Below are 20,089 nucleotides of genomic sequence, written 5' to 3'. Positions count from 1 at the left end.
GCGTATTCATGAAAACGGCTGAGGTGGAAAATGTGGCAAGAATTCGAACGTTACTGTCATTATTTAATTATTTTAAAATTTTAATATTATGAAATTATTTTTTAAAAAATATATATCTATAGAGTTGAAGTTGAATTTCATTGTGGGTTTTTTTTATTTATTTTTGAGTACTATAATTAATTGATTGTATTAGTATTTTTTAATCCTCAAACAAAAAATACGTGTACATTATACATACTTAAAAATCACATATACAGAAATAAGAAATTATGTCCACGATGAAATTCGCAAGCAGATATTAATATTAAATATGTTCATTTCTAATAATTCTTATGAACTTAGTATTTAAATTTATGGGATGGTAATTTTGTTAATATTAATGGTTCAATTAAATTTAAGAGGGGCTAATTTGCAATTTAAAAGAATATATTTACCAGCTATATTATTTTTTAATTCAAAAAAAGGGGAAAATGATGTGAAGAAACTTTGTGAAAAGTGTGAAGGGAGGCTCCAAATTGCTTTATAAACATTTGTTTAAATACTCTCATTAAAATTCTTTTGCTTCTTTTCTAAAGTTTTCCAAGTCTTCTTTGGCTGTCTGCTTCTCATTCAAACCGCCCATTTCTCTCTCTCTTGTAAACAAACAACATAAGATAAAACCACTCTTCTTCCATCTACTTCTTCTTCTTCTTCTTATTCTCTCTCTCTCTCTCTCTCTCTAAACAGCTTGGATTCCACCCCTTTCATTTTCTGAAAATCTTGTTAATTACATTAATCACTTCTGTCTCTGTTCATCCGCTGTATATACATATACACAGTAACTGAGGTGTCTGGAAACCATGGCTGCAAACAGATTTGCGACCATGTTGCACAGGAACACCAACAAGATTACGCTTATTCTCATCTACGCAGTTCTTGAATGGGTTTTGATAGTCTTACTCCTGTTGAATTCCCTGTTTTCCTACCTGATCATCAAGTTTGCTGAGTTTTTTGGGCTTAAGCCTCCGTGTCTGTGGTGTACTAGGATTGATCATGTCTTTGATCCTGCTAAAGGGGGCAAGAACATGCACAGAGATCTTCTTTGTGAAGTTCACGCCAAGGAGGTGTCCAGATTGGTGTACTGTGCGGATCATCACAAGTTGGTTGAATCTCAAGACATGTGTGAGGATTGCTTGTCCTCAAGGCCGGAGTTTGAGGGATTGTCCAAGGATTTTGCTTTGTTTCCGTGGGTTAAAGGGTTTCGAAAGATTCGGAATGATGAAGAGAAGGTAGGTGAGAATGGTGAGGTAAGTGTGAGCTGTTCTTGTTGTGGGGTAAGTTTGGAAAATAATAAATATTCATCTTATCTGTTGCTGAAAACATCATCTTGGGATGATTTGGAATGTGCCCAGAAAGAAAATTTTATTACTGAGGCTGGAGATTGTGATGATAATCATCATACTCAAGAAGGGTGTGTTTCTGATGAGAAGGTGTCAGATTTTGCTGTTGGTTCCTGTGATGATGAAAAGGTCTTGGAGGAGAAGAATGAATATCTGATGCTTTCTGAATTTGATGGAAATTTGGGAGCAACAGAGGAGGAAACAAGAGAGAATGTTTGTGATGCTGTGACTGTAGATGAGTTGAAAGAGTTGGAAGGGGGAGAAGATGAGAAGGTGGATGTGGTTTTGGAAGCAGAGGAAACTTTGAAGGAGGAGAACTCAACTGTGATCATGAAAGATAAGTCTGTACAAGTCTATGTTGAAGAAGATGCTCCTCTTGAAATCCCCCCTCAGCATCTGGAATTCTTTCTGGACTATAGTGGTAATAGGTTGGTTCCGGTTGAATTGGTCGATTCGGTAACGGAAGAGCACAAGATCGAGGAGAATGTTGAAGTTGAAGCTGATGATAAGGACAAGGACCGAGCATTTAGTCCTGATTTTGAAGTTCGGGTCGAGGAGAAAGAGGAACTGGTGGTGGAGAGTGGAAGAAGAACAGAGAAAGTGGACACATTTCTTGATGTTGATATCAATGAGGAACCTAAATATGCAATGCTTGAATCCATGGAAATAGAAGAGGATGAAAATTCTCTGGTTTTTCATCCTAGAGACTGTCATTTGGTGACAGGGGAGTTTGAAAAATTTCAAGCTTTTCCGCTGGCCCGGTGGCCTTCTCAAGAGGCAGGCGATGTTCAAGAACTCGGCGGAGCATCAAGGGAAAAGCATTCTGATGTTCATACAGGTATATACCTTTTTTGTTTCATTTCATCTTTGAAGAATTATCTCATTAATATTTGGAATGGTATATGTGAAACGAAAAACTAAACAATGCCCTTTGCCTAGACAATGTAGCATGTGAAGAAGTAGCTCAGGCAAACAATGAAAATGAAGCTGATGTCTCAATTGGAACAGAAATTCCTGATTTAGATATAACAGATGAAATACAAATTCAAGATTCTGTTCCTTCATATGAAGACATTCGTGAAGATCCTTCGACGAGTTGTGCCGATCTTTACGAAGCAGATGATCATGGTAATCTCTGAATTCTTAGCTTATATACTGCTTAGACTCTAGTTTCTTGATGCTTTTCTGCAGTCCAGTTCTAAAATTTTGTTCTATTAGGTCCTGTGCAAGTTGAGGAACAGACGGTGGAATTACAATCCTTATCAGTTCAGGATAAGGAAAATACGATGAACAATCAAGCATCATTTCACTTGGAGCTAAATGAGATTGAAGAAGATAAGGTTCCTGATACACCAACATCTGTTGACAGTCTCAATCAGTTGCACAAGAAATTGCTATTGCTTGAGAAAAGGGATTCCGCGACAGAAGAGTCTCTGGACGGAAGTATAACGAGCGAGTTGGAAGGCGGTGATGGAGTTGTTACTATTGAGCACTTGAAATCTGCACTAAGAGCCGAACGAAAGGCCTTGCAGGTACTCTATGCCGAGTTAGAAGAAGAACGAAGTGCTTCTGCTGTAGCAGCAAGTCAAACGATGGCAATGATAAACAGACTCCAAGAAGAAAAGGCGGCAATGCAGATGGAAGCTCGACAGTATCAGAGAATGATGGAGGAACAGTCGGAATATGATCAAGAAGCTCTGCAGCTTCTGAACGAACTTATGGTGAAGAGGGAGAAGGAAAAGCAAGAGCTGGAGAAAGAGTTGGATTCATACAGGAAGAAGCTTTTGGATTATGAAACAAAAGAAAAGATGAGGCTGTTGAGGAAAAGCAAAGACGGAAGTAGTAGAAGTGGATTTTCGTCTGCTTCTTGTAGCAATGCTGAGGACAGTGATGGATTGTCGATCGATCTAAATCAAGAAGCAAAAGAAGAAGAGGGGTTTTATAGCCATCAGGAGTATGGAAACCAGAACACTCCTGTCGAAGCAGTTGTCAACTTGGAAGAATCTTTAGCTGACTTTGAGGAAGAGAGGCTGTCCATTCTTGAGCAGCTTAAGGTCCTAGAAGAAAAACTTTTGACACTGGATGATGACAAGGAACAACATTTCGAGGATGTTGAAGCAACGGACATTTTCCACGAAGAAAACGGAAACCATTTAGATGAAAATGTTCATTTCCATGGTGAAGCAAATGGGCATGCAAATGGTTTTCTTAAAGAAATGACGAATGGGAAGAATCACAAACAGAGGAGAACCGCTGGCCAGAAGGGAAAATCTCTTCTTCCTCTCTTCGACGCGATTTGTGATGAAAATGGAGATGCAATGCCAAATGGAAATGAAAACGGATTCGGTTCCAATGGAGTGCACGACTCTTATGAGTCAAAGTTTGAAACAGAAAACAAGAAGCTCGCCATTGAAGAGGAAGTCGATCATCTTTACGAAAGGTTACAAGCTCTTGAGGCCGATCGAGAGTTCCTTAAGCATTGCATCAGCTCCCTAAAGAAAGGCGACAAGGGAATGGATCTTCTTCAAGAGATCCTACAACATCTCCGTGATCTTCGCAACGTTGAGCTCCGAGTGAGAAACTTGAGTGACAGTCCCATAATATGACTAGCAAGAAAAGATTATTGGTAACTATTTCAAACTTACACCTATCTCCAAAATCATTACACCACCTAGATTACGTTGTCTCACATACCTTTTATCATTCTTAACTACAGATTTCATTTTCAAAGGTCATTCACTGCTACACACTGCAAATACAAGACGACTGATATGGATCGAACGAACAAAGTAGCAGTGAAAATCTGTTGGAAGTCCCTTAATATGGAGAGTGGGGTGGCACCCTCCTAAAATGGTCTTATTTTGTGGTAATCTTGGAAGACAAGAAGTTGAGTTCTGCTTAACTCTTTTTGCCTTTATTTCCTGGTCATTTGGTCATAGTAGACCCAAATTTTTGTGGGTATATATGTGTCCATCTACCCCCTTTTGAGGAAAATGGGGGATGATGAATGTATGTGTGTGTAGTGTAGTAAGCAGAAGTAGCATTTAGGACTAGCAATTCTTTTTCTTTTTCTTGTTCTTTTTATTTTTAATTTTCAAGGGTAAAGAAAAAGAGGGGTAAATAACTCCCTTTTTCCGTGTCCTCATCTTTGCATCAGCATCTTCAGAAACATATGAGAGTTTGTTTATTTATTTGGAAAGGCTAAGGTGGTCTAGTTGTACACTACATGTATCCATCCATCTGTAAGTATATATATTTAAAAAAAAAGTTGAGAGTGTTTGTATACTGTTTTCTTGAATCAGCTGCTTTTGTGCTTTTATATGTTGTCAAGTTCATACAGTGACTTAATGTTTATGTTTGACATTACAATCAATTGGAAAAGGAGGTAAGAGATTGCTTTCTCAATGAATTGTGCTTTAAGCATAAACAAACCTTTTGGTAGGAGTATTACCTCAAAAAAAGACCTGTAAATTAAGTGCTGGATTAGAACGTACACTGACATAATGACTTAGTTTACAGCTAAGAAGGCATGATTGCATAGCTATAACTAAGCCAGTACATGCATATTAATCATTCCTACTCACTATATTAATGACAGTGGGACAATCATTTTCAAGTCTTGACATATACATACATATGTATATATATACATATGTATGTATGATCGATTATATTTAAACCCCTCTAAAAATGCAAAATTGTATTTTCGTTAAATTTTTACAAGAGACGTATAGTTGTAAATATAGAACTTTCTGAAAGGTGCAAGTATAATTTTAATTTTTTTTTTTTTTGAGAAAGCATAATTTCACATTTTTAAGAAGGGTTTAAGTGTAATTAAATGTATGCGTGCATGTGTGCAGTAAGAAAATTATTAGAGCAATTAATCCCTAAATTATGATCATTTTATGAGAACTGTCCTTGCTCTTTGAACAATTATATTGACATCCATGTTGATGAATTTTGTCACACATTTTTAGAAAGTGTTGGTGTAATGGAAATTTCATTCATAGGGGTATTATTATGATTAATCAAATAATATGGGTAATTTTTTGTAATTTGATTGTAATTGAGGGGTGTAAAATATACTCATCCCTGGATGATTATTAAATTAGGTCAAAATATATGAATAACCAATTTACAAAATTACAGATACATTCATTAAAGTTATAGTCGTAATTACAAATATATTTTATATTTAATGGCAAAAAAACCCCATATCAGAGAGTGTAATCGTAATTTAGCAAAAAGCAAAATGTGCGTATATTTGAACTAAAGTTTTAAGAGATAGTAATATAATTTACCTTAAAAATAAAAACACTCCAATCTCATTATATAATTGATGTTATGAAAAAAAAATGGTAAAACAAAAAAAGGCATACAACAGTTCATCAGAAATATATTTTCCCATTTTAACTAAATAAAGCAAAATACTTTTTTTCGGTAAATGATTGATCAAGTGAAAATTGGACTTACTCCTAATGTGTTGATGTGATTACGATAATCAGATTGAACGATGTCGCGCAACAAATTTTTAATTAAAATAAAAGGTAAATTACTGCTATTTTTTTTTAATTTCACATAATTATAAATATGATTCATTGTTCAGAATATTATCAACCCCCAAATATAGAATAATTATATAGCCCCTAAATAGTAAGGTGAAAATTACTATTTTAGTTTTGATGAATTTTCTTCTCTTAAAAAAAATTTGAAAAAATATTAAAGAAATCTTTAGAGTGAGTAAAGTAAAAAATCATATGGTATATTAGTCCACAAAAATATTTTAATTTTCTTTAAATATATATATATAAGTATAATTTATAATCTAAAAGAGCATTTTGATCAGTTCATTACAAAAACTAGATGAAAACATAACGGAGGCTAATGAAATGGGCTTATTGTTAGACGGACGTCAAAATAAGGAAGAATATTTGTAATTTTCTAAACAACGATGATATATTGGTAATTATGTCAAAACTCATAAAAAGTTATTGCAATTTACCTTAAATTAAATGTTTTGTAGTGATTAGATTGTCGTATATGAGTCAATTAGATAAATTTAATTCATCCTAATCTTTAACGAATAAATAAAAATAAAAAACAAAAAAGTGATGATTTATAGATTTGTTTTCGGGCCAAGATTACAACCCATAACACCATCAGCATTAGCTGAAATTAACGTATGATATGAACAAAGCCCAGCGAGGCAACAAAAGTAGACCCATTTTAGTGCATGTAGTTGAGTTGGTAGAACATGTGTTCCCTCATCATTATCGAATATTCTCGAAATCTTTCGCAAACATTTGTTTATCAAACACTGTTTAACGTTTTCTGATGCAGAAAGAACTGTCGGATTCGGACGGCGCCGATTACATGAAATAATAACCCACCCAATACACTCATTGCTCTATCCATTCTTATAATACACTCTAGTTTTTGAGATAATATAATGTTTTTTTTAATTTTAATGTAATTATATGTAGATTTTTTATAATTTTAAAAATTATATTTAATATCTCTGATGTTTGTTCTGATCAACAAATAGATCTATCCATTTGTACACTTTATGGTATTAACTGACATAACTAATAAAGTTGGATGAAAATTTATATTTATCCTCGATCGACTTATCACGGAGTTAGTATACGTCAAAGCAATATTTTTTGACTAACTACTCTTACAGGTCTTCACATGCTAATACATGTGACGAGATAAATCTCGACCCTAATAAAGGTAGTTTGATAAGGAAAAAAAATTATTTAATTTGCAATAAATATATAATAAATTAATTAAAAATAAATATAAAGAACTTTACTAACGAAAGATTTATTTATTAAATGAAAATAAAAATCATAAATATATAGTCCTAAGTGTATTTTTGCAAACTGCAAATCCGTGATATTAGTCTGCCCCCACCCTCAACCGCAAGTGTAAGCTAAAAATAAAGTAATGAGCAAGAAAAATGAATGAAAAGACGGGACTGCAACTCTTAATTTAAGGATGAAAACGACTCCATAACCAATAAAATATCAAGTCCTCAGTCCTTTTTTGAAAAAATAAAATAAAATAATAATGCAATAGATGTACGCAATATCTGAAATATGGTATAAAATATACAAATTTGAAGTGTGGAAATCCATCATCATTTGGGTCATCAAACAATTGTTTGGATTATTGGGATTGAGATTGAAGGTTGATTCCGATCTTGTAAAACAGGAATATAGTCCTTTACGTACGTCTGATTTACTTTGGTAGATATCTCCCACATTGCCATCTAATCAGACCCGTTTACTTAGTGTTTTGGTCAGCCACTATTTGGAGTTGAATATATCATCCATCTAAAAAGGAGATAGGATTAATTGGATTGAACACTGCATTTGAGTAAAATCTCCTTCAAATGATTTCAATTATGCATTATATTTAAATTATTTTATAAAAAAATTGATTCCAAAATTAATTGGGTTCTACATCCATTTCGACTTTTTAATAAGGAGAACTACCCTATTATAAATTTTGGATCTGACACATGGTACTGTAATGCACTTGCTCGGAGTAGTAGCATGGTACTGTAATGCACTTGCTCGGAGTAGTAGCAGTTGATAAGAAGATGTAGGAATTTATAAAATATTTTAAGAAAGCTTAGCCAAACACCCTCTAGATGTTGTATGGATAAAAGTAAACATCTGATTAAAAATTAGGGTCTAATTATACTTAGATTTTTTTCGAAAATATGAAATTATATTTTTCTCCCAAAAAAGTTTTAAAATTAAATTTACATACCCTTCGAAAATTCTTCCTGTACACATGACGGGTAGAGTATGAGCAAAAATGTTAATGCTAACAAAAAATTATATAAATTTTTAATTTTGCCCATCATTTAATATTTCTATGTATATTTTTGTACTTATATAGAAATATATGTAATATACAAATATATATATATATATATATATATGGATTGAGGTTAATATCATTATATATAATAAGTACAAACTTACTACATACAATGTTAAATGAGGGGTAAAATTAAAATATATATATAATTTTTTTTTTAACGTCAGTGTTTTTTATTAAAATCCTAACGAAGGAGAATCATATGTAAACAGTAAATATTTGAAAAGGGTGTAAAAATATAATTTTAAAACCTTTTTAAAAAAAATATCATATTTTATGTGTTAAATATTTCTAAAAATTATACTACCATAATCAATACTTTTGTGACAGAAAGCAACATCCCTTATTCTTATCCTCATCGTCTAGTATCCAATCCATCACTCCATAATATTAGGATAATTTACAATGATCTCTCTTCATGCTTCACATAATTACGAGTAATTCTTCATTGTTTGAAAAATTATAAATACTCCCTAATGTTTGATGGAATTATGTAATTCTTGGATGAAAGTATAAAATTATCAACTTTGCCCTTACTGTAGTTTTTTAAAAAAAGAAATTAAAAACTTATAAAAACTTCAAATGGGATGGATGAAATTTTTATAAAAATTATTAAAAAAAAAATAATCCACTCAATCCATAAAAAAATATATAAAATTATAATTTTTAATCTACATGAGTATTTTGGTCAATTCACCGTAAAAATGAATGAAAACCTAACCCATCTGGCTAACTGTTAAAATTAGAGGGATATTAGTAATTTTTCAAACAACGAGATATTTATAATTATACCAAATTTCAGTGAATCACTTAGTTTTCGACTTTTCAGGAATATGTTAGTGGTTGTAATTTATCCATAATATTATTACGGATGGTGGTTGAGTCCATGTTATAGTTTTTAATCTCTCCTGTCCATTAATTACAAATAATTTTTGAGAGATGTGTGTTTTTCAGCAAACAAGACTGCTGTCACCTTTTATGAGCCATAATCAATCTTTAATAATAATACAATTAATTTGTGCTTCCACTAGTTATTAAAATATCTCATATATTCAGAATTGAACAGCAAAACTGAACAGAATATTGTGCAGAGTTGCTATAATATTGTTGCTACTCTCACCCCTTCTTTTCCACCAGGAAGGAAAATTCAACGCCTACTTACTGTACGGGAGATTCATTTACAAACTATTACTGAATATGACTTGATAACACGTTTGTGGCTCCAAAAGTTTGAGAATTGGAGTTCTTGGATTTATTTTATATATATATATATATATTTAGATTATTTATGAAAATACGAAATTATATTTTTTGTCAAAACTTTTTAAAATTATATTTATATTCCCTTTAAAATTTACCGTCCCTTTTCATTAGGGTTTGAATGAAAATTTTTGATGTTAGCAAAAACTAATTACATAATTTTTTTATCTTAGTTGCCCCTCGTTATAATGTTCTAATATATATGTTTGTAGTTATAAATAAATAAATAATATATATATATATATATATATATATGACTGATTGTAGGAACAAGATTAAATGGGAGTAGAATGGATTGAGGAATAAAATCAAGAAGGACTTGAATTGCATTGAATAACATTCTAATGATTGGTATACTCAATAAATTAGAAAGTAATAGAATTCACGTCTTAGTTCCTTAGTTGAATTCTTTAGCATAATTAATTATATTTGTCATAATTATAGAATCCCTTTATTATTTGAAATTACAAATACTCTTATAAAATTAATGATCATCCAACAAACATCCTTTATGACAGTCCACAATATGAAATATTTTTTAAGCAATTGTTAATTTCGTAAGAGTATTTGTAATTTTTTTCAATAATATATTATTTATAATTATGACAAATATTAAAACAACCCTTTATAATTTATTAAAAAAAAAAACACGATAAGAAACCTTAAGCGGGAAGATTATACAATTCTGAGACGTGTCAAATGTGATTTATATTTAATAGTACATGAATCTGACCGTTAAGGATATTATTTGAATGGTCTGAATATTGACGTCATTATTTTGACGTATTAAAACAGATGCGAACAGTTGGTTCCCTGGGTCAAAACTCGTGGGATCACCGTTCATCAATCAAATTGGTCAAACTTGATCTTGATGAATGCGCGGGCTACTGTACCTCAAATCACATTAAAATTTCCTCTAATCATCCGAGTAATATTTCTTTTGCCAAATTGAATAAAAAATTTTATGTTTTACAAAATTAGCAAAAAATGCCCTCTGATTTAAATATAGGCAAAACACACCCTATATTTTATAAATTTAACTCAATCGTCCATTTCCATAAAATATAATTAACGTCGTTAATTTTTTTATAAAATGACCGTTATGTTCTTACATATTGCATATTATTTTTTTATTTAATGACCGCCAGATCCTTATTGATTAAATTAGAGATGTCAGATCTAATCAATTAATATTAATCGCTAAATCTTAAATTTATAAAGAAAATTAAGAGTTTAGATTCATTAAGTTTAAATATATATTATAAAAAATATTTTTTAAGAAAAATGAACCGGAACCTAATGGAAACTAACGGAATCGGCTAATTATTAGATAACTGCTAAAATTAAAGGAATATTGATAATTTTTCAAACAATAAGGAGATATTCGTAACTATGCTAAACCTCAGGAAAACTCGTTCACTATGTTTGTTTTCATTTTCAACTTATTTTCGAGACAAGTCAAAACATACCCAATGTTTGTCATCATTCAAAAACACATTATTTAGGTGTTTTTAACTGTTTTAGCATAAAAACATACATATATATACACACATATATACATAATATATATAAAAAAAGCATGATTTGACAATGAATAGTAATTTTTGTCTCCCAAAATACAACATTAAACATATAATACTTATTTTAAATTATCTCCAAAGACATGATTTGATAATGAATAGTAATTTTTTTCTCCCAAAACACAACATTAAATATATCATACTTATTTTAAATTATCTCCAAAAACAAATCCAAACATACATACTATCTCTAACACACACTTATTTATCTTTGTTTTTCTCTCTCTATTTCCGCAAGACACAGCAAAACACTCAGAAAACGAATCCAAATATTATGGTTGTAATTTACCCTTTATAGTTTTTAGTTCTACCTGCATTAATTTTAACTTATCGAACTAACTATACCCACTAATTTATTACTTGGTAGAATTTTTGATATAAGAATGATGTTAGTTTTGAATTATAACTATAATTTGTTGTTTTACAATCAATTATAAATGTGAAGCAAACGTGATAATCACTTATCTAAAATCAATTATTTCAAAATATTATCTCATAATCATTTGCAATTGGGCCCTAGAGGATAATTCGAATAATTGATTCAAATCTATTGTTTTATTTCATAATTTAAATTATATGTGCAAGACAAATTATAGAATATTTATTTAAATATTGTATTTTGTGCGGATCAAACACACTTGAAATATATTTAAAGTAAAATATTAGATGAAACACTAAATCAGCAAAAAGAAATTGATCCGTTTCGTAGTGTTGATGCATTAATTACGCGCATAATTTGATCTCACATATGTTTATAAATTTATTAATCATTTTTTACATGCACATGGCAGATAAATTGTATTATATGTTGCACATTATATATATATTTAAAATAAAAATAATTCATTCATTATGTATAATTTAAATGAAAAACTATACAATGCGACATGCGATAAAATCAAGATATTATTATATGAGATATTATCTATTTTGACTAGTGTCTCATGAATGTATTTTTGTTTAATATCACTTCAATAAGACACAAAATGTTGGAACTTATCTATATCTGTATCTATACTATGATAAAAGAAAATTTTTTGTCATACCAACTTTTAAATATCCAAAATTATCTTCTTCTTTTTTTTATTTATTCCCTTTAATTTTTTTGGGATAATTTACTAATTTTAATATTTTTTATACTCTCATAATTATATTTTTTTTCTTGTTAACTATTCACTATTCCATATTTCTCTCTTATCTTACTTCTCCGCATTTTATTATAATTTATTGTTACGCGCGATCACGAGTAACAATAACTAGTTATTACAAAAGAAAACTCTTTTATCGTATCAATTTTTAAATACTCAAATTTATTCTTTAATTCATTTCGTCCCTTAAAACAGAATTAGTCAAAATAGTAACTTTAATATTTTTAATAATCTCATAATTATAATATTTTTTTCTTCTCAACCCATTACTCCACATTTCTCTCTCACCTTCTCCACATCCTTCGTCTTCATAAACTTTCATACTTTTAATAACCCACAATTATAATTTATTTTTTTTTTACACTGATGTAGACAAAGCATCTCACATTGATTACAGACGAGGAATTTGAATAACTTATAAACCTCAATGCCTCTTCCCCCTGCGAGGCTCCTTTTAGAGCAAAATAGTGAGGTTCATATGAGACCAAAGCGGATAATATTTCGCACAATAAGAAACCAATCAAATTGCAAACCGCATCATACACCTTACTCCATATTTATTTTGTCCCAGACTTCTTTCTTTTTTCTCATCTCAAACTACTGTCTTTTCATAATTTTTGTTTTCTTTTCATCTCACACTATGATCTTTTTATATACTTAGGAGGATTGCGTGCAATTAGTAAGTTCAAAATCCTTGAGCACAATGAATTTGGGACGCAAAGTAAAAATAAATAAATGACTTGAGAAATCTCGTCGATAAGGCCTAATTTAATTAGCGAAATTCAAGTAATATGATCAAAAGGTCATGAATTCGTTCTATTATTGTATAAGTGTATTAATTTGTTTTAATAATAATTATTTATCTACTACATTATTAGTTATTGATTGATTATATATAACCTAGTTTTAGTCTATTCACTCAAAAAATAACAAAAAAAAAAAATCAGAGACGCTTCCCTAAAACAAAAAACTAACATGAGACGATTGCCAAAATATATTTCCCCTCAACTTCTTTGTAGTAAATTCTCCAATCCCAGGTCCATCTCAGGTCAACACGCTTGTACTTTGGGAAGTTGTCAGCTGTTTGGTACGCATTGTAAATCAATTTCACACGCAATTCAGGAGATTATAATGAAATATCACTGAATGTCAATCCATATTTCTTCTCATGAATTGGTAGCATGAGATGAGTAAATCCAAAAGCTTCTTCAAAAACCTCATCAAGCCCTTTGCATCCAACTCAAGAAGAGGTCAGTTTCTTCTTCTTCTTCTTCTTCTTCTTTTTTTTTTAAATGATAAAAAACTCTGTAGTTACATTTTGTTATTAAATTCTTATAAATTTATAATATCTGATGTTTTGTTGGTATGTGTGTTCTTTAATTAACTGAAATAAAAGACGAAAGCGAAGCGGACTTGGAGAATATTGCAGCACAAGAGCAGAGAAATTTTCCCTTTGAGGTTCTTGTTGCAGCAACCAAGAATTTCCACCCCTCTCTGATGCTTGGTCAAGGGGGTTTTGGTCCAGTTTTCAAGGTAAAGTAGTAATCAAGATTTGAGTCTCGATTACATGAAGGCTTGTTTTTAATTTGTGGGTTTTTCTGATTTTTACCAGAAATGTATTGGGCTGGATCAAAATTTGAAATTTGGTTAAGGAAATATAGAATTTTGAATAAAGATTTGATTTTGACTTGTGGGTTGCTGTCATTTTCTCATTAGGGAAACTTGGTTGATGGGCGAGAAATAGCTGTGAAGAAGTTGTCGCAGAGATCAGCTCAGGGGAAAGACGAGTTTAAGAACGAGGCGAAGTTGTTGGCAAGTGTGCAGCACAGAAACGTGGTGAATTTGTTGGGGTACTGTGTCCATGATGCAGAAAAACTGCTTGTTTATGAATATGTGGTTAATGAGAGCCTTGATAAGATTCTTTTCAGTAAGTTCTCTTTATGAAATTTTTGCCCCTTCACATTTTATATCGCTCTCAATTACCGTGATTGCATATATTCTTGTTGTAAACAAGGATTCTGTCGTCGGTCAGGGAAAGCGAAATTTGGTGTCGTCTGTTTCTTCGTCTTAAGTATTATTGAGCCGAGAAATTAATGAAAAGAGTAATGGGTATTTTCACAATGTATTGGTTTAAGTTTAGCATCATGGATGTGGGGACTTACATTTGAAACTTCTGCAATGATTCAAAGTTGGCAGCAATTATTCCCGTTACATCTTAATCACACAATTTTGTTTCTGATGACTATCGTTAGGGTTAAATAGTTTCCTGCCCAATGTGCATTATAAAATCAACTTTAACATGATGAAAATGATGCTCAAAGCTCCATTAGAGCTAATCTCGGTTCGTTTTGCATCATCATGCAGATGTTAATGATTGTCTCAAGTTCTTGGCTTCTCTTCTGGAGGTTGATGTCAGAAGCCCATTTTCTGATTTGTTTCTTGCAAATTGCTGTGTCACAAATTATTTTCATTTAGTAATTAATGATTTCTGGCATTTAAAAGTTTTAAGTAAGCTTCTTTAGTTGCATGTAGTAATAGCATGGAAGTCTTGACATTACAAGTGATAATGACACTATACAATGCGCTACTTATTTAGGGTCTGATAAACGGGAATTGCTTGATTGGAAGCAGAGGCATGACATTATAGTAGGCACCGCAAGGGGCTTGCGTTATCTTCATGAAGAGGCTCCCCGTTGCATTATACACCGGGACATCAAGGCCAGCAATATCCTACTTGATGATAAATGGGTTCCCAAGATTGCTGATTTTGGCTTGGCTCGTCTCTTTCCTGAAGATCAAACATACGTTAAAACCCGTATATCTGGTACCACGTATGTTTTTCCATGCTTTTGAATATTTCCAAAGGTTACCTTTTCTTTTCATGGCCGCTGAAGTTTGAGTTAGATACCAGTGTCCTACTAAATCCTGCTTAGTGGCTATAACTAAGTAGGATTCATGAATTTGATTGCAGTGGTTACTTGGCTCCGGAGTATTTCATGCACGGAAATCTTTCTAAAAAGGCAGACGTTTTCAGCTTTGGGGTTGTGGTTCTGGAGTTGATAAGTGGACAGAAAAACTCGACTTTCAACCGAGATCCTGATTCAGATAACCTGCTTGAATGGGTAAGAACTTGAGTTTTGGGGTAAATATTGATAGATTCAGGATTGGACCTCTAACCTGCTCTACTAGTAATGCAAAACTGTTCAGTGCTAAAGTTTTGGCCCCAGGTTTATTATTATTTAGAAATCTGAAGGACCTGAACTAGTAAAATTCATAGTATCATCTTGTTAACCATATTATTCTAATAACAATTAAGGGCCTGTTTTTTGTGCTTTGATGTTCACTAACAATTTGGAAAACCATGAGCGTAATGGGACAGAAAAAGAAAGATACATTAGACGTCTTTATATCTTCTACCACAATATCTAAAAAAAGAGTAGGAAATGCTATGTTACTATTGTGAACAGAATTGTATATAACCATTCAGCCATACAGGTCAATGGAACTGTTCTTGGAGGTCAGGTCTGTCTCCTGACTGTATATAACCATTATAGTAATTGAATTTCATTGGGAGTTCCTAGTTAAGCATTTTCCCAAGACGGGAAGCTGATGATAAAATGCCTTTGACTTGTCGATCGTCTACCCATCCTTTTCTTGGAAAGAAGGAATGGGGAGACTTGAGATTTTTGGTCCTCTTTAGCTTTTGGTACTGTCATAATTAATATGCTGGCCAGCCTGCAAACATCCGATAAGACTTGGCCAATCTTGTAGAAAATTGCATATGTTTGAACTGGGATGTGCATCAGTGGATGAAATCGTCATGGAAACTATCTTTTGAAAGCGAGAAAGGAGGAAGGGGTGCTGTGCTATTGAAACATAATTACATCCAGCTTTCTGAGTCAAATAAATAAAAGAAAAATCCAAGGTTGTTTCTGCACGTGAATCACCCAATTCTATATCAATTTCATGTGTAATTTATGTGATTAATAGAGCTAGTTTCAGATTCCTGCTCTTTTTTAGTGTAACGGCAGTTGTTCATCTACTTAAAACTCCAACAATCTGCTCCTCCTGTATCATCCAAATAATTTCCATCTCTGCAGGCATACAAGCTTTACAAGAAAGGAAGGAGCTTGGAAGTTATGGATCCTACATTGGTGGCATCAGCAGATCGTGATCAGGTAGCAACCTTCGTACAGATAGGCTTGCTCTGTGTCCAGTCCGAGCCACAATTACGTCCTGATATGGATCGTGTGGTGGTAATACTATCAAGAAAGCCAAGCAATCTTGAAGAACCAAATAGACCTGGATACTATGGGTCCAGATACGGGAGACATCATGGTGGAACCACATCATCAGTCACTACAAGTTCTGATTTGTCCAGTTCCCGATCCTCTGAGTTCACAAATACACGTACTGCCACATTAACTGCAAGTACATCAGGACAAGCCACAAGCAATCATGAAGAACCAACTAGACCTAGACGATATAGTAGACATCGTAGGGCAACTGCATTATCTTCAACTACTGACTTGTCCAGTACTCGATCCTCTAAGTCCACGAACACACATACTGCCACATCAAGTGCAAGTACATCACGACAAGCCCCAGGTGATGGAAAATAGTCGGCTGAAAGATTAGGCCACTGGTTATAGGAAAATATTCTTTTGTACAGGAGAGAGTTTCTTTCATTTGTTGATAGATTTCGGCTTGAGAGGATAATATATATTGAGCAACAGCTAGCGTAGAATATGGTTTCCACGCTCATTCTTCTCATGTACATAGACATAAAAAGATAGATTTAAACTAGAGAAATGTACTCTTTTTGCCTGGAATGATGATGAAAACTCTTCTTGAGGAGATAGTACTCAGAGGCTGTGGGCATATATTTCACTGATCCACCAACTGGACAACATATTTCATCATATCAATTATGTGGCGTTGACTGTTTTATTGAATTGACAGAAAACACTGAGCCCATGGTTAAATATTAATGTATTGATGGTTAAATATTAAAATAGAGGTTGCCTATATGTATTAAGTAACGAGAATTTTTGTGGTGATGGGTGAAAATGATTTTTATAATATTAATGCCACAGTACTATTTATAATTAGTGGAAGAAAATTGTAGATATAATTCATGTTACTATAAAAAAATTAGTGACAATAAATTCATATATTTTCACTAAAATTCCCGTTTTATATATTTATACTTTTTTAGAATTCTTTTTTTATTACAACGGACTTGGGGGTGGGGAGACTTGTGCTTCAACTCAAAACCTCTTCTCATCATGTCGATAACCAAATGATTGATGAAGAGCATCTGTTTTGATGTTTTTAAATTTTTAATCTTCTGTTTTTCTTCAAATTATTTCATCATTTTTTGTTTTTCTTTCTCTTCTCAACTGTCAGGTTCTATTTTTTTTTTTTATTTTTCATATCATCCCACCAACTTTTTCCTTTTCTCTCTTCCAACTTCAATATTCTATTTCTTATCCATTTTTTTCTCAATAACTTCTCATAATTTTATTAAAAATAATAATTTTTGTTAACTTTTAAATTAATTGAGTATGACAATTCAAGTATCAACTATATATGACAATTTAGGGACTTATATTCTTATTACCATTAAGTTTTTCTTCAATAATTTCTCAATAATTTTTATATATTTTTTTTATTTATTTAATTAATATATTTTTTAAATAATATTTAAAAAAATTAAATTAATTGTACATGCATGTTTAAGTGTGCCACATGTACTACATAATATTTCCAGCTTAATAGTTGATTAATTGACAAGTAATATTATAACACAACAGTACCAACTGATGCTTATGCATTATTTCACAGCATCACCGAATGGCGATGATCAAACAACAATACACAGAATTATCGCATGAGTTAAAGTGGATTTACGTACAATTACTGAAACAACATCACAACCATAATTTGCACATAAATTAAACTGAATTATTACTGCATCAATGAAACCGGAATTGCCTCATGGATATGTGTCTAGTTGATGGCGTTACAGACTCTCCTTATGATCCCACTCTGCCCAGTAAGGGGCTGAATCTCCCCCATTTTGATCATTGCATTTGCAAAATCCCTCGCAAAAGTTTGTGGGCTTCGAATGTACTCAGACACAATACTGTCCGTCGATCCTCCACTGAACAGCACTTGGTCCGACTGGAGAAGACCTTTCCTCTGTTGCAAATTCTTGAAGTAGTTGTTGTCAAAGGAATTGGGTGTCACCAAATCAAGGGGTGCCAAGTTGCTGTCGCCTCCGGTTTGCGGACACTGCCGCCTTCGCGTGCTAGCAAAGCCAGGATCTATGTCGGTCCCGTTGCTGTATATCCTAGCACGGAACAGGAAGCACTGGGCTTGACCTAGCGTGTGGGCTCCTATATCCATGAACATTATTGTAAGTAGGACGTATATTTTGAACGACCATCTTATCTAAAAGTTTTTAATAGAGAGAGCATGGTTGTGGCGTGTCTTAAAGTTTTACCTGATAGCGCGACCATTTCGCGTGCGATCAGTCCCTTATTGGTGAAGGAAGAAATAAGGCCATCGAGAGTGGAGAAAGGACCGGGAAGATCGCTGTTTGCTTGAGCACGATTGGCAGTGGTAGAGTCTCTTCTCCCAAGCCTGACTGTCCATGATGGACCACCAACCTGTCATGTATTGTCCTGTATTATTACACAGTATCTGTAGATTCTAATCCGCTATCAAAAGAGATATTCGTTGGTGCGGATCTTTCAAATGTTGGTATCAGACTCACGTATGATTGACACGTACCTTTTTTTTTTAAAATTTAAAAATATAATTAAGTTAAACTGTAACGTGAAAACGTAAAGTTATTCATTTCAATATTCTAAATATTTAAACTTTTGATATAAATAATTATTCATAGTTTATCTGTACAAGTAATGTTACAAAATTATTTACAAATCAAATTAACAATCTTTTCTTTAGCTGCTAAAAGTACTTATACTTACAGCAACCGAGGCGTCACGTGCTGCTAATGTGAGTATATCAGCGCAAGAAACGACTCCGGGGCATATACGCTCGACCTCACGCTTCGCGGCCTCAATCACTTCGAAGCCTCTGGCGGAATTCGCATTCGGGCCCGCAGACTTCTCACTTTGAATAGTAGATGTGTCGTCGAGTAAGATTGATGCATCACAACCCTGAACAAAGCAGTCGTGGAAGTGGAGGCGAATGAGGGAGGCCGCCATTCGCCTCTCACGTGACACTGCCTGTCGGATGGAAGTGCGGATTGTACTTAGTGCATTAGGACATGTACTATTGTAAAACGATGGAGATAGTTGAGCTAAGCATGGTTTGCTAGAGAGCATGAGTACGAGTGATATTGTTGTTAGAGTGAAAAGAGAGGTAAAGAATTTTGTGGGACTCATTGAAATTTAGGGTTTAAGAAGAAAAAAATCAAGAAATTTAATGTTTATTTTATCTAAAGATTAATAACTAATAATGGGAAATTGCTTGGAGCTGAAGTTGGTTTCTGCCCATGAATTTATAGGGCAAAATCCATGCAACTATTGACTTCTACAACGCGGTGTTGTGCCAATAAAAATTTGGTGATTAATTAGGGAAAAATAATTTTGATTTGATCATGAATGTGGATTTGGTCGTAATGTACGGCCAGAGAATTTTTGCATATTCAAAATGGGATTTGTCAACCAATGGATTTGTCATTTGGGCATTTTTTTTTTTTTTTCTAGATATCTTTCTGACAAAGAAGTAATAATGCAAAGTATAAAGTAAAGAGGTCTGTCTTAAATAACTAATTAACTACAAATTCAAGAGT

General features: G+C 32.7%; 3 protein-coding genes across 4 annotated transcripts; 2 read left to right on the top strand and 1 right to left on the bottom strand.

The window, feature by feature from the left end:
• On the top strand, positions 570 to 4,664 carry LOC105156226 (myosin-binding protein 3). 2 transcript variants are annotated; one of them, XM_011072301.2, is made up of 4 exons: positions 570 to 2,217; positions 2,328 to 2,507; positions 2,598 to 4,005; positions 4,096 to 4,664. In XM_011072301.2, exons 1-3 carry the CDS (start codon positions 840 to 842, stop codon positions 3,983 to 3,985), a joined length of 2,946 nt encoding a protein of 981 aa, XP_011070603.1. In that variant the 5' UTR covers positions 570 to 839; the 3' UTR covers positions 3,986 to 4,005; positions 4,096 to 4,664. The 2 variants fall into 2 exon arrangements, with proteins under 2 accessions (XP_011070603.1, XP_011070602.1); XM_011072300.2 differs by having other exon boundaries at positions 571 to 2,217; positions 2,319 to 2,507.
• On the top strand, positions 13,330 to 17,142 carry LOC105156225 (putative receptor-like protein kinase At4g00960). The gene is made up of 7 exons (XM_011072299.2): positions 13,330 to 13,348; positions 13,442 to 13,511; positions 13,658 to 13,794; positions 13,978 to 14,188; positions 14,858 to 15,092; positions 15,233 to 15,383; positions 16,362 to 17,142. The coding sequence occupies exons 2-7, from the start codon at positions 13,448 to 13,450 to the stop codon at positions 16,881 to 16,883; spliced, it is 1,320 nt and encodes a 439-aa protein (XP_011070601.1). The 5' UTR covers positions 13,330 to 13,348; positions 13,442 to 13,447; the 3' UTR covers positions 16,884 to 17,142.
• On the bottom strand, positions 18,064 to 19,761 carry LOC105156224 (lignin-forming anionic peroxidase). Its single transcript, XM_011072298.2, has 3 exons — positions 19,260 to 19,761; positions 18,770 to 18,935; positions 18,064 to 18,662 (listed from the first exon to the last, which is right to left on the bottom strand). The coding sequence occupies exons 1-3, from the start codon at positions 19,677 to 19,679 to the stop codon at positions 18,274 to 18,276; spliced, it is 975 nt and encodes a 324-aa protein (XP_011070600.2). The 5' UTR covers positions 19,680 to 19,761; the 3' UTR covers positions 18,064 to 18,273.

Source organism: Sesamum indicum, linkage group LG2, assembly GCF_000512975.1.
Source record: "Sesamum indicum cultivar Zhongzhi No. 13 linkage group LG2, S_indicum_v1.0, whole genome shotgun sequence".
NCBI lineage: Eukaryota > Viridiplantae > Streptophyta > Magnoliopsida > Lamiales > Pedaliaceae > Sesamum > Sesamum indicum.
This window is presented reverse-complemented; position numbering and strand designations above follow the sequence as displayed.